Below are 12,693 nucleotides of genomic sequence, written 5' to 3' on the forward strand. Positions count from 1 at the left end.
TTAATCATGGCTAGTGCCTGTCTCTGGACCCCATCCAAACTGTCAATGTCTTTCTTGTGCCTGGATCCAGATTTGGCACAGGGTGGATTCCAAATGGAGCTGAACCTGAACTGTGCAGGCAGGGCACGGTCTGCCTCTGCCCGAGACATTAAATCTTGGCATACACAGCCCCGCATGCCACTGCCTTTTTTTAACCCTAGGGCATATGGTCAGCTCCAGTCTTTCGTCGGGGCTATGGCATTCCACGTAAGATCTACAAGGGCATGTGCTCCCTGGATATTTACTTCCTAGAGATGCATGACAATAACGTTAATAAGTTAACATTTATAAAATGCTTTCACAATGAGAAACACATTTACCCAACAGGGCGCTCCTGCCCTTCCAGAGACCTTGGTACTCAATCAATATTGCCCCGTACAGTGCGGTTAATATTTATTTTCTTACACCGTGGCTCCAGTATTTGATTCCTTGACATACCACCAATCCCCAATTTTATGAGCTGTGGCATTTTCCAATGGATGCCCTTGGAAGCCTCCAACAGGGAGACTATTTGACACTTTTGTAGGGGACATCCTACCGTTAATTATTGGTTGCTTAATGACAAGCTAAGAGACTACAAACAGTAACTCTACAAAGATGGGGAACAGAGGCACAAAGATTTCTGTGCTTTTTTAAACACACCATTTCCATACCAAGATTCCGGGTACACCTAAAGAAACTACAAAAATGTAAGATGTCATCTTCAACACGTTTTTCTCAATTCCTCAGCTTTTTAATGCTCCATTGTTTCTGCCACTTAGGTCAAATGAACATAAACCATCTTTGGTTGCACAGAAGAGGGAATGTAAATACTCAATAAACATATGAAAAGATGCTTTAACCTCATTAAGGAGCAGGGAAATGCAAATTAAAACAATGGTGAGGGCTTCCCTGGTGGCGCAGTGGCTGAGAGTCCGCCTGCCAATGCAGGGGAGGCGGGTTCGTGGCCCGGTCCGGGAAGATCCCACATGCCACGAAGCGGCTGGGCCCGTGAGCCATGGCCGCTGAGCCTGCGCGTCCAGAGCCTGTGCTCCGCAACAGGAGAGGCCACAACACTGAGAGGCCCGCGTACCGCAAAAAAAAAAAAAAAACAATGATGAGACACTGTTATTCACCAGTTGATTAACAAAAATTAGAAAGATCAATGTCATTGAGTACTCGGTGAGGGTGGAGGGAAATAGAAACTCAAATTGATAACATAAGTTGAGGAAAACCTTTCTGTAAAATAATTTGCTAGTACCCATTAAAATTAGCAACACACATATTTTTTTTGGACCCAGCTAATTCCACTTCTAGAAATCTTGCCTACACAGAGAAGAGCAGGATTACTTCAAGGCACGTAATAAAATTGTTGCTTCAAGCACAGTTTGTAACAGAAGAAAACTGGAATCCATGAACAGGAGACTCATTCATAATGAACAGTTTATTCCAAAAGAATAGCATACAGTCATTAAAAAGAACGAGGTATTCTTATGTTCAGTCCCGGTAAAATATCACTGATAGTTACTGATGAATGAAAACAAGTAGCCTGAGTGCAAATATGTATATTCGTGATTCCATTTTGTAAAAAATATACACACACAACACACACATGACACACACACACAACCTTCTAGGCGCATATAGGCCTGAATCTGTAAGCATGACTTGTATACAAGGTAAAATCAGAAAGAAAATGTACTCAATTGTTAGTGATATACTTTATATAATTAAGTAGTAGGATTAAAAATGTTTACTCTTTTCTCATTTTCACTTTCCAAATTTAAACATAAATCTCACACACACACACTCAAAAAGTGAAATAAATCCTAGGGTAATAGTTGTTTTGTGGCAGAACCACCGCATGTGTAACTCTCCGGCGGACAGACCACAAAAGCCAGGGAGAAGAGAAATCCTGCAGTAACCGACCATGCACAATCCCTTCTTTTCATTCCTCCCTGTGGCTACATCTTTGTGGAATTCATCAGTATTTTTCATCTGCCAAGGAACAAAATGAGAAAGCATGGGGTTTCAAACCTATGTTCACTACAATCTTCTAAAAATAACATTTCAATACTGAGACCAAGCAGACTGAAGCTAATGGCCTCAACTCTCTTCTTACTCGTAATCCAAAAACTGGATCCACAGACATTCTACACCCTGTCATTGCAAAGACAAAAGGTGGCCCAGACAGGTTTTCTCGGAATTCCTCAGTTACCTAAAGCCTCCACGTTGCACCTAAAACCCCTAGCCTTCGGCTGACAACTGGGAATGTCGATTGAGTTGGTAGGACACCAAAACACCTAGGTGAAAGGTGAAAGGTCAAAGACCCAGCTGTCACCTGGATGTTTGCTTTCCACATTGCAAAAAACTCTTAACATTTCCAAACACCCAGGTGTTCGATAACAAGCAGAATAAACACCCAGAAGCTGGATGGAAAGTTTTGCTCTGTGCCAAATCGAGGAATGATGTGTCCACATGACGGTAAATACCCCCAAGACTTCCCTCCACCAGTATCAGGGCTCAAATTATGGAGAAGGACAGCACTCCCTTTTAACCCTGGCCTTCATAAGGTGTCCCACGAACTACAATTCAACATAGACCAGGTGTCACGAGGATGCATAAAATCTTACTAGCCCATGCCAAATCCCCATTTTCAGCTGGTTCCTGGCGGACTCCAAGCCATCCCTCTGGGATGTGTATATACAAACTGAGCTTACATGTGCCAAGGGCTGTGGTACATGCTGCTTCCTATCACCATGCAGACCTGGAGACAAACACCTGTTTAATGCTTAAACGCCAAGAGGTTTGCTTTTCGGGAGGGGTCCAGAGAACAGGGCTGGGTGAGCTCTGATCTTTGAGGACCAATGGCAGAAACTCTTCCCTCTACTCAGTAAACAACGGATCTCTCCAGAGAAGGTGGGAAGTGAATTATAAAATGCAAGGCTGATCTCTTCGATGCCTGTTCCCTGACGGTGCCCAGAAAGGTGCTCTGGGGACAGACTGCCAAAAGGGCATCCACTGCCTTTTGAACTTAACTCTTTAAAAACGTCATGGCCTTCTTTAAAAAGCTAAACACAGAATCACCATATGATCGAGCAATTCCATTCCTAGGTATACACCCGAAGGAACTCCAAGTAAGGACTCAAACAGATACTGGTACACCAATGTTCACAGCTGCGTCATCCACCGTAGCCACAAGGTGGAAACAACCCAAGCGCCCATCAACAGATGAATGGATAAACGAAGTGTGATATATCCATATAATGGAATATCATTCAGCCACTCTTTTAAAAGACGGAAGTTCTGATACATGCTACAACATGGATGAACCTTGAACATATTACGTGAAATAGCCAGATACAAAAGGACACATTTCCTGTGATTCCACTTACAGGAGATACCCGGACAGGCAAACTCACAGACAGAAAGTAGATTCGAAGTTACCAGGGCCGGGCGAAAGGAGGAGTAGGGAATTAATGTTTAATGGATACAGAGTCTCTATTTTGGATGATGAAAAAGTTTTAGAAATAAATGACAAATTTTATGTTATACTTTTACCACACACCAAAACAAACCATCTCATACAGGTCACGGAAGCTAGAAGAACAGCGTCATACCCCTCCCCCCAACTTTACTCTCAACAGTATACCCTGCATCAACTGACAGTTATATGCTCCTGGGAAGCCATTACTACCTACATGTCTTTCATTTATCATAACAGTGTTTTGGGTTTTTTTTTTAACAAAACATGGAACCATATTTTAATATGGGCATGAACTTTGGAGCAAAAATTGCCTGGGTCCAAATAACAGCTCCACCACCTAGGAGCCCCATGTGCAAAAGGGACAAAAGAACAGTGCCCACCTCTTTGGGCTGTGCAGGGGACAGGGTGCCATGTACACAGGAGGCACCTGGAACAGTCAGGACACAGGTGAGCAGACAACACATGGCAGCAGATACCAACATACACCTGCCCCTCGTCACAGTCTGCCTGATCTGACATTAAAGCAGAAGTGTCTTGGTTGAAAAAAAGCTCAACAAATATAAATATATTAAAACGCACATTAGTAGTGATTTTTCCAAATAAACATACTTTGGGGTTAAGCGTTACACTTAATAACCTAGAAAATGTAAATCTAACCTAACCATCAAAACAACCAGTTCAGTTGTGATAAGAAAATAATTTTTGTAGTTGTCCTTTCTTGGACCTGAAATGTACTTGGAAACTAACAGTCCATACTCTACAATGCTTCCTCTCCTCTGCCAGGCCGCTCCGTGGGAATTCTAACCTCTTGGATGCCGTGGGCTCTTGTGCCAATTCTATGGCCATGTTGAGGGAGAGCTTTATCCCATGATCTCTCTTGGGTCTTATGCAGTTAGTACGTGGCTTGAAAGACGGTTTTTAAGAATGTTCTTCTCCTCTATGCCTAAATCATTACCTAGGAATGAGCTAGCAATTGAGCTGGTCTATTAATTATCTCAGTCATCTTCTTGCTTTTCTACATTTAATTGTAATCACTGCTCAGAGCCCTACTAAATATCTAGCCTTAAAGGCAACCTCCTTATAAAAAACAAACTCTGTGCTGTTGTTTAAGATGAAAAATGGCTGATGCTGCATTACGGTCAGGCTACTAAATCACGGGTTTTAGTGCTGGAAAGGATCAGACGTTAGAGATTTCCTATCCCATCTTCTCATCCTAAGGATAGGTGATGTGAAGCCCAGAGAGCTCCGCCAACTTTTTAACTGATGTTAAAAAGCCCAGGCATCAGCACAATTAGGGAGATATGGTTTTGCTTCAAGTCATGCTCTGTCATTATATAACATCTAACCAGCTTCTGCCCACATACTAAGAAAAACAGTAATTTGACTCTTAATAACCTAAGAATGGCTCAGCATGAGTTCTTTGATAAGTAAGACTGAAACACAGAATACCAAAGAGCTCTATGGGCCATTTTAATTAAAATGAGCTTTCTGTCCTGTTTCATAATTCTCTTTGATTTTGTTTTCGTTTTTTGTGTTCCTTCTCCCTTCAATGGCCACATATGCATAATACAGTAGACCAGGGCCAAAGTGCCCAGCCCATAAACAGGTAGAAAGAGCTAGACAGACAGCTGGGCCATCAGAGCACAGCCATGGTTTACGGAATGAGATTTATGAAGGAGAAAAAAAAAAAAAATCACAGACATGCACACCAAAAAAATCACAATTTTGTTTGTGGGAAATTTCAGGTCTTGCTTTCTGGAAAAATACACCTTGGAAAACTTGACACTTTGCTTCCTCATTAAATAAAAGAGCAAAAGGACGGGAGTGAGAGGAGGGGTCATTTGGACATCAGTCGGGCCCTCCACGTGAACAATTAGGTCTCGGCTTTGGGGGGAAGTGCCGAGGAATGGAAACTACAAACTGTACAATACGGATCCCTCAAGTCAAATGTTCAGAGACACAGTTCTTTACAAGTGTCATGTAGGTAACAAAGAAAACATCAGAGGGGAAACCCCCCATCACGACCATGCTCCCCACTCTGCCCTGGAGCTCGGCCCAGCAGGGGTGGCCCTCAGGTGGGAGTCCACCTCTGTGACCTTTAGTGACGTCATGGCCTAGGAACCCGGGGACCTGGGGTGGGTCTAACACGTCATTAGCAAGACTTAGGCTTTAGGTAACTATATTCTCCCAGGAGGTAAGAGATCTCTGTCTTTTCCTTTCAAGTCCCAGAAGCCCACTGGACTCAATGGAATTTCTAAGGGTGTCCCGTATTCCCAAAACGAATGACCAATGCCACAACTGTTGTGAATCCAGGTCGACTACCCTTGCAATGATGCGGCAAGCCCCCAGGCCAGTCAGGCCCACCGTCCCAGCCTCCTTCTCCAGAGAGAAAGGCCAGCTGGGCAAGAGATGCACCCTCATCACTGCCGGCCGGCGCTCCCCACCCCCGCTCCAAAGGTGTAATACTCTCCTTTTTGTTTGCCCTTTTCATTGAAAAGCAAAACAGAGTTTAGATTTTTCTCCCCACACACTCAAATTCCATTCCTCTTTCACTCCAGAAATGACTCCAACATCAAACAACAAAAATAATTTGGTCGTCTGTGCCTCCTCGGGATGAGGCTAAAGGTTCCTAGTTTCGCTTTTAGAACATTAGCTGCTCTTCATTTAGTGGAGTGTTGTCATCAATAATCAAAACCGAACTGCACCTGTTAAAAAGCAAGCAGCGCCTCCTCATTCGGCACCCTTAGTCTTCCAGCGTATTTGTAATCAGTAATTCAGATTTGCAAAAAGCTCCTTACCCATAATAATGATGTTGGCCCTATTTATTTTGAGACCAGGAGTTTCTGGGCGCTCACTGACCCTTTGCACTCATTTCCCAGACTTTCTTGAGGAAGGAAATGAGTTAACCACCAAGATTTTGACCACCCTTCTTATACTCAAGTTGTATTTAAATAAATCATTGGAACTGCATCAGTTATGATTTCAGAGAACGTTTGGTGGTTAGAACAATCCCAGGGGCCTTGATTTTAGTGGTTTAACTCTTCCTTTACAACCAGCATCACCTAATGAAATCTCTGTCTATTCATTCTTTAAAAAAATAAAATAAAATAAAAAAGCCAACCTCCAATCTCATTGTACCAGTCTAAGGACTGAACAAAGAGACAAATCGTCCTCCTGCTACTGCTTCCCCCAATGAGCAGGAGTCGTAGAAGACAACCCAAGTATTTCTACTCCACGGCTTCAAAGGCATCCACCTTCCAGCAGATGTGTTTCACATCTGTTTCACACATAAACTGCCCACACGTGCGCTTAGAAATTTACTCGTAGGCTTTCCCAATTATCCTCTGGGTTTTGGCTTCTAGAAAGTAATTTTTCAATGTTAAAACAAAAGTCAAAAGTTCCTACAGACGAAAATACTAACCCTTTCAAGATGAGTAACTGTGTATAGTGTTTCAGGAAAGGGCTCCGGGGCACTTTGTGTGGAGGGAAGTCCCATTTGAGCGCAGCAGGGATGGGACAGGGACTCACGTGCCATCTAAAGTGATGTTGCTGTGTTAACACAGGTAAGGGGGGTACATCAAGGAAAGTCCTCCTGGGTATCACACTGCTGCCACCAAGAACTCCTCTCCCACATGGTTCTTAAGGACCTGGGGCCTGAGCTGAGGCATCTTCTGCTTCATCCACTGTGCAGGTTCCTCCGATGCTCCAGCGATCCCCGTGTTTCCTGACACTCGTGCCCTCAATAATCACCTCCCTTGGTGACTTACTTAATGGTAGAAAACAGCAAAAGTGGTGGGAGGGCACTTCTGTGATTAGGTTACAAAGGCTGTGACATCTATCTTCCTCATACTCTCCTCTGTCTTGTCTGTTCCCCCTCAGGAAGCCAGCTGCCACGCTGTCAGCTGCCCTATGGAGAGGCCCATGTGGCCAAAGGGTGGCCTCCAGCCAACGGCCAGTGAGGAACTGAGGCCCCCAGTCCAACAGCCTGCAAGGAAGTGAATCCTGACAACAACCACATGAGTGAGTCTGGAAGCAGATTCTTCCCCACTGACCCTTCAGATGAGACCCCAGCCTTAACTGAAACCGTGATTACCATCCTGTGAGAGGCCCTGAGACAGAAGGCCACCTAAGCCACACCTGGACTCCTGACCCATGGAAACTGTGAGAAAATAAATGCTGTCATTAAAGCTACCAGGTCTTGGGGTAATTTGTTACAAGGCAATGGGTAACTGATACACCCATTCATGTTCCAAATGCACCAAAGAATTTCACAGTAAGGTTCCTTAAGTCATCCTTATATACTAAATTCGTAAAGTTCTCCCCTTCCACACTAAATGATCTGGAGATTCCATATCACTCTTCTGAGACAACCTTCCTTCAAACTCAGCCTAGAATCCTTTCCTGATCTCCTTTACCTTAGTCTCCCAAGGAGCCAACATCACCTCTCTGCACATCCACAGCACAACCTACTCTTCTAACTTCACCCGTATCAGTGTCTTGATGGCCAGCTCTTCTGTCTGCCTTCCTGCTCGACGAGGAGCCCCGATAAGCTTGGGCCGTGCTGTGCCCAGAGCCTAGGACGGTGCCTGCTACGAGGGCACTCGATCAACATTTGCTCAATGGATGAACAAACGCCTGAAGAGGCATCTTCCGGGAAATGGTTGTCAATTTCAACCTCCCCAGTGAGTGATGAGACTATATTTCACCACATTCTGTAATGGGCTCTTCAGAATCCTTGAGGATGGACGTCAGGGAGATTGCCTCTGTCATCTTGGAAGTGTTCTTTTTTTTTTTTTAGTCTTATTTATTTATTTATTTGGCTGCGTTGGGTCTTCACTGCTGCGCACGGACTTTCTCTAGTTGCGGCGAGCAGGGGCTACTCTTCGTTGTGGTGCACATGCTTCTCATCACAGTGGCTTCTCTCATTGCGGAGCACGGGCTCTAGGCACACAGGCTTCAGTAGTTGTGGCACGCAGGCTCGGTAGTTGTGGCTCGTGGGCTCTAGAGCACAGGCTCAGTAGCTGTGGCGCACGGGCTTAGCTGCTCCACGGCATGTGGGATCTTCCCGGACCAGGGTTCGAACCAGCGTCCCCTGCATTGGCAGGCGGATTCTTAACCACTGCGCCACCAGGGAAGTCCCGGGAAGCGTTCTCTCTTAATAAGTAGTATTTCATACCCCAGTCTCTCATCCAAGTCCATCCACTGTTCATACAATCCTGCTCAGATAGGGCAACTGTACTTACAACACTTCTCAAATTCTGCTTCAGTTTTAGTTTTACAGACCATAAAACATATAGAAAACAGACTCTCAACTTTCGACCCTTCTATTACTAACCTCTCTTCATATAAAGAACAACACAAATGGGGATTGTACTTTAAAATTACATTCAAGTCCAGGGTAATTTTTTTAAAATATCAAACATGGAAACGATCAATTATGATAATTATTGATTTTTTTAAAAAGAATATTCCTTCTAGTTCCTGCTAACTTTTGACTACTTAAAAAAATAAAGAAATAAAAATTTAAGAAATAGAATATTTTGAAAGCGTCATTCTACCTTATAGCCTCCAATGCGATGTTCCTGCTTAAATTCCTTCCCGTTTTTCAGCCACCTCATCGTTGGTGTTGGATTCCCCCCAGCTGGACAGCGGAACTTGACAGTGTTGGCTGCTGGGACGGCGTGCAGCCGTTTTTCCATCTTTTCTGTGTTGGTCCAATACGGTGCCCCTGTTTTGGAAAATGACATTATAATGTACGTAGATGGCTAGCTTCACCTCCATCATTAAATCCTAACAGGTAAGATCATTTTCTTTTGTAGGTGAATGATCCGACGCTTTCAAAATCTTTGGGTAATATTTACATTAGGGAAACATTTTCTGAAGTCTGATCCAGCTGGCCTCCCAGAAGGTCCCTGGAGGTGGGCTGCTTGATAGTTTATAGTTTATGTCTATTAACAGGGAGCCTTCTCTCCCTGTTCTTAGTGCCAGGATATAAATTCATGAATCATGTTTTAAAATGCTACTTTAGACACACAGTGACAACACATACCATAACAACAGCTGAGTACCCCTCAAATATATCATTTTAGATCACCACACCTATGAAAGGATCACATATACACATAAACAAGTTGTGCCCAAAAGCCACATCCATTTTATCCATTGGCGCTTCAAAGGGTAATCAATAGTATAACTTATCTCAGTAGGGTAGAATAGTTCAGGGAGGATTCATTAATTTCCCAGCACTTTATATGACAAGTCAACAAGCCATGTTACTAAATATGTTTTAATTTTTAAAATTAAAAAAAAAAAAGGTTTCTTTCCTCTCGAATGGTGCTTGTGAATGCCATAATTCTACCAGCATGTCGAAGCAGGTAACTTAATAGGAAGCTGCCAATTAAACATTAAAGTGGTGCCCTCTAAGTAGCCCTCAAAGACAGGGACACTAGTGATTTTTTAAACTCAAAGAAGGAGACACCTTTTTCAATTACCACAGGAAGGACATTTTTTTCTAAATTAAAGTCACAGCATCAATCGGGAATACTGCCACAAATTCTTCAAGCCTGCTAATAATGGCTCATGACCACTACTGACTGGGTGCTTCTTATTTGCAGACAAAGCCCCCAAAGCTCTCACGTGTTTACTGTATTAATCCTGACACAATTCAATGATAATCCCTGTTTAGGGATGGGGAAACCGAGTCACAGAGAAGTAATCTGCCCACAGCCACAAAACTAGGAAGAAGCGCGACCAGGATGTGAGCCGAGGCAGTTTGATTGCAGAGCCCACTGTTTGTCTCCCTACCTACTCTCCAAAGCATTGGAATCCATACCTTTAACCTCTCTGAATGTGCAGGACTGGCGTCCAGGACAGACAGCCTCAGCCGAAGGCACACTGCCTCCGTTATTACTGCCCAGGATTTCCAATGAAATCTTATAGAGCAATTTAACTTTTCACATGCGTGATTCTGTCTTAGCAAACAGGTAACCCAAATCCCTGTATCCTCCCCAAAGCATCCATCAGCAGGGCCTTTAACATCCTAGAACATTCTAGAACACTAAAACTCTTGAAGACTGATCCATAAGTGCTTATTTCTAACAAGGGTTAGACTGGGCAACAGCACACACCCTCCACAAACCAGAAGCAAAAGCGGGCGTAAGAAGGGGCTTTGTCTACGATGCAGATTTAGAAGCTTCCTCCTCTGTTCTGTGGATGACACAGCTCGTTCCTGGCGAGGTAACAATGCCCTTCACTTAACAGCCAGGCTGTCATGGTGGAATCAGGAAATGGAAAAACTGCATCCAAAACACCTACCCTTCTTTGACTCGCCCTTGCTCTTGAAGCCTGCTATAAAAGGTGAAACAGGGGTTTCTTAACGGGGACATGTTGTATCTTCTTTATCCTTCTGCTTATCTAAGTGTCAAGGTGGTGGGGTATCGACATGATGCCAAGGCAGAGCAAAGGGAGGCAAAACTTGCCAGTCATGTGCACCAGAGAGAGAAAGGCCAGTGGGAGGGCGGGAGGGGAGCTGGGGGAGAAAATAGAGCTGCCCTTCTTTCCCCTGAATCCAGTTGCATCTGTAATGAGTAGGCAACTTGGTAGCCACTTGACTTGGGGTGTCAAATGCCCATAAACACACCTATTCTTTTGAGGGTTCCCCAGGGAGTGCTCGGTTCCTATTTATCGTAAGTCTCCCAGGGCCTGGCATATACTGAAACAATTTCAATCATCTTTCATTTTAAAAGCTCCTGCTTAGAAAATTCCATCCACTGCCACTAAAAAAGAAAGCATTGAGAGCACAAAATAAATAATGAGCTTTGTCGCTACACAAAGACTTTTACAAATCTGACCTAAATGAAAAGCATACCTCACGCTGTCAGGTGTCTGCATTCATGTTATCTGTTTAAAAGTAAACACAATAGCCTATTCATACGAATTAGCTAAATATTAATGTAGTAGCTCTTTCAGCTACCATCAATTACAGCTGCCCTGATCCCGTGGAATGTCTTTACATTTTTATATAAAAAGAAATCAACAGACGTGTGCTTACGTACCAAGAGGCATGATTTCCACGTTCCCTATGTTGAAAAATAGGTCTCAGCTTTAGCAACTGGGAACGCGCTGCTTCTCCGTCACTGGGCCAAGCTGCTGGTGAGCCTGCAACCCACACGGGGATCCCCAGGCCACGTGGGCCTGTACAGCCTTGGCCTGTGGCAAGAGCACACTGGCAACCAGCACCTTTTTCTTGGAGCCTGAGGAATTATTTAGGGACAAGGGTGAAAGAATTTTGTTGGAATTTCTGGCAGATAGCCACTTCCCTGGGGTGAAATTTCAATCATCAAAACTGCACCTATAAAATCTGCTTGTGCAAAACAGATACACAGCCATGCTTCTCATCTAAAGTCTATGGGCTAATTCAAAAAGAGTCACGTACCACAATGTTCACTGCAGCTCTATTTACAATAGCCAGGACATGGAAGCAACCTAAGTGTCCATCCACAGATGAATGGATAAAGAAGATGTGGCACATATATACAATGGAATATTACTCAGCCATAAAAAGAAATGAAACTGAGTTATTTGTGGTGAGGTGGATGGATCTAGAGTCTGTCATACAGAGTGAAGTAAGTCAGAAAGAGAAAAACAAATACCGTATGCTAACACATATATACGGAATCTAAAAAAAAAAAAAAGGTTCTAATGAACCTGGGTCAGGACAGGAATAAAGACGCAGACATAGAGAACGGACTTGAGGACCCAATGAAGGGGGAACGTTAGGCTGGGATGAAGTGAGAGAGTAACATTGACATATATACACTACCAAATGTAAAACAGATAGCTAGTGGGAAGCAGCTGCACTGCACGGCAAGATCAGCTCGGTGCTCTGTGACCACCTAGAGGGGTGGGAGGGAGACGCAGGAGGGAGGGGATATGGGGATATATGTATACGTATAGCTGATTCACTTTGTTATAAAGCAGAAACTAACACACCATTGTAAAGCAATTATACTCCAATAAAGATGTTAAAAAAAAAAGAAGAAACCAGAAAAAAAATTTTTTTAAATAAAGTCTGTGGGCACCATGTGTCTCATCTAAAGGCTCAGAGATCGCAGGTGGGTGAGGCGCCATGAAATCTAATCAACGAAGTGGAAGCCAATCACCTACATGACTGTCACTGGAAACCCGAA

The 12,693-nt window shown here is 43.7% G+C and overlaps 1 protein-coding gene across 19 annotated transcripts in view; it reads right to left on the reverse strand.

The window, feature by feature from the left end:
* FGFR2 (fibroblast growth factor receptor 2) overlaps window positions 1–12,693 on the reverse strand; it is a 103,777-nt gene that overhangs the window by 55,218 nt on the left and 35,866 nt on the right. For all 19 annotated transcript variants that reach the window (XM_032608376.1, XM_032608375.1, XM_032608374.1 and 16 more), the window contains one exon: window positions 9,064–9,233. In XM_032608376.1, coding sequence (XP_032464267.1) covers window positions 9,064–9,233 — 170 coding nt within the window. The remainder of the gene's footprint in view (window positions 1–9,063; window positions 9,234–12,693) is intronic.

This window comes from Phocoena sinus, chromosome 16 (assembly GCF_008692025.1).
Source record: "Phocoena sinus isolate mPhoSin1 chromosome 16, mPhoSin1.pri, whole genome shotgun sequence".
Lineage (NCBI taxonomy): Eukaryota > Metazoa > Chordata > Mammalia > Artiodactyla > Phocoenidae > Phocoena > Phocoena sinus.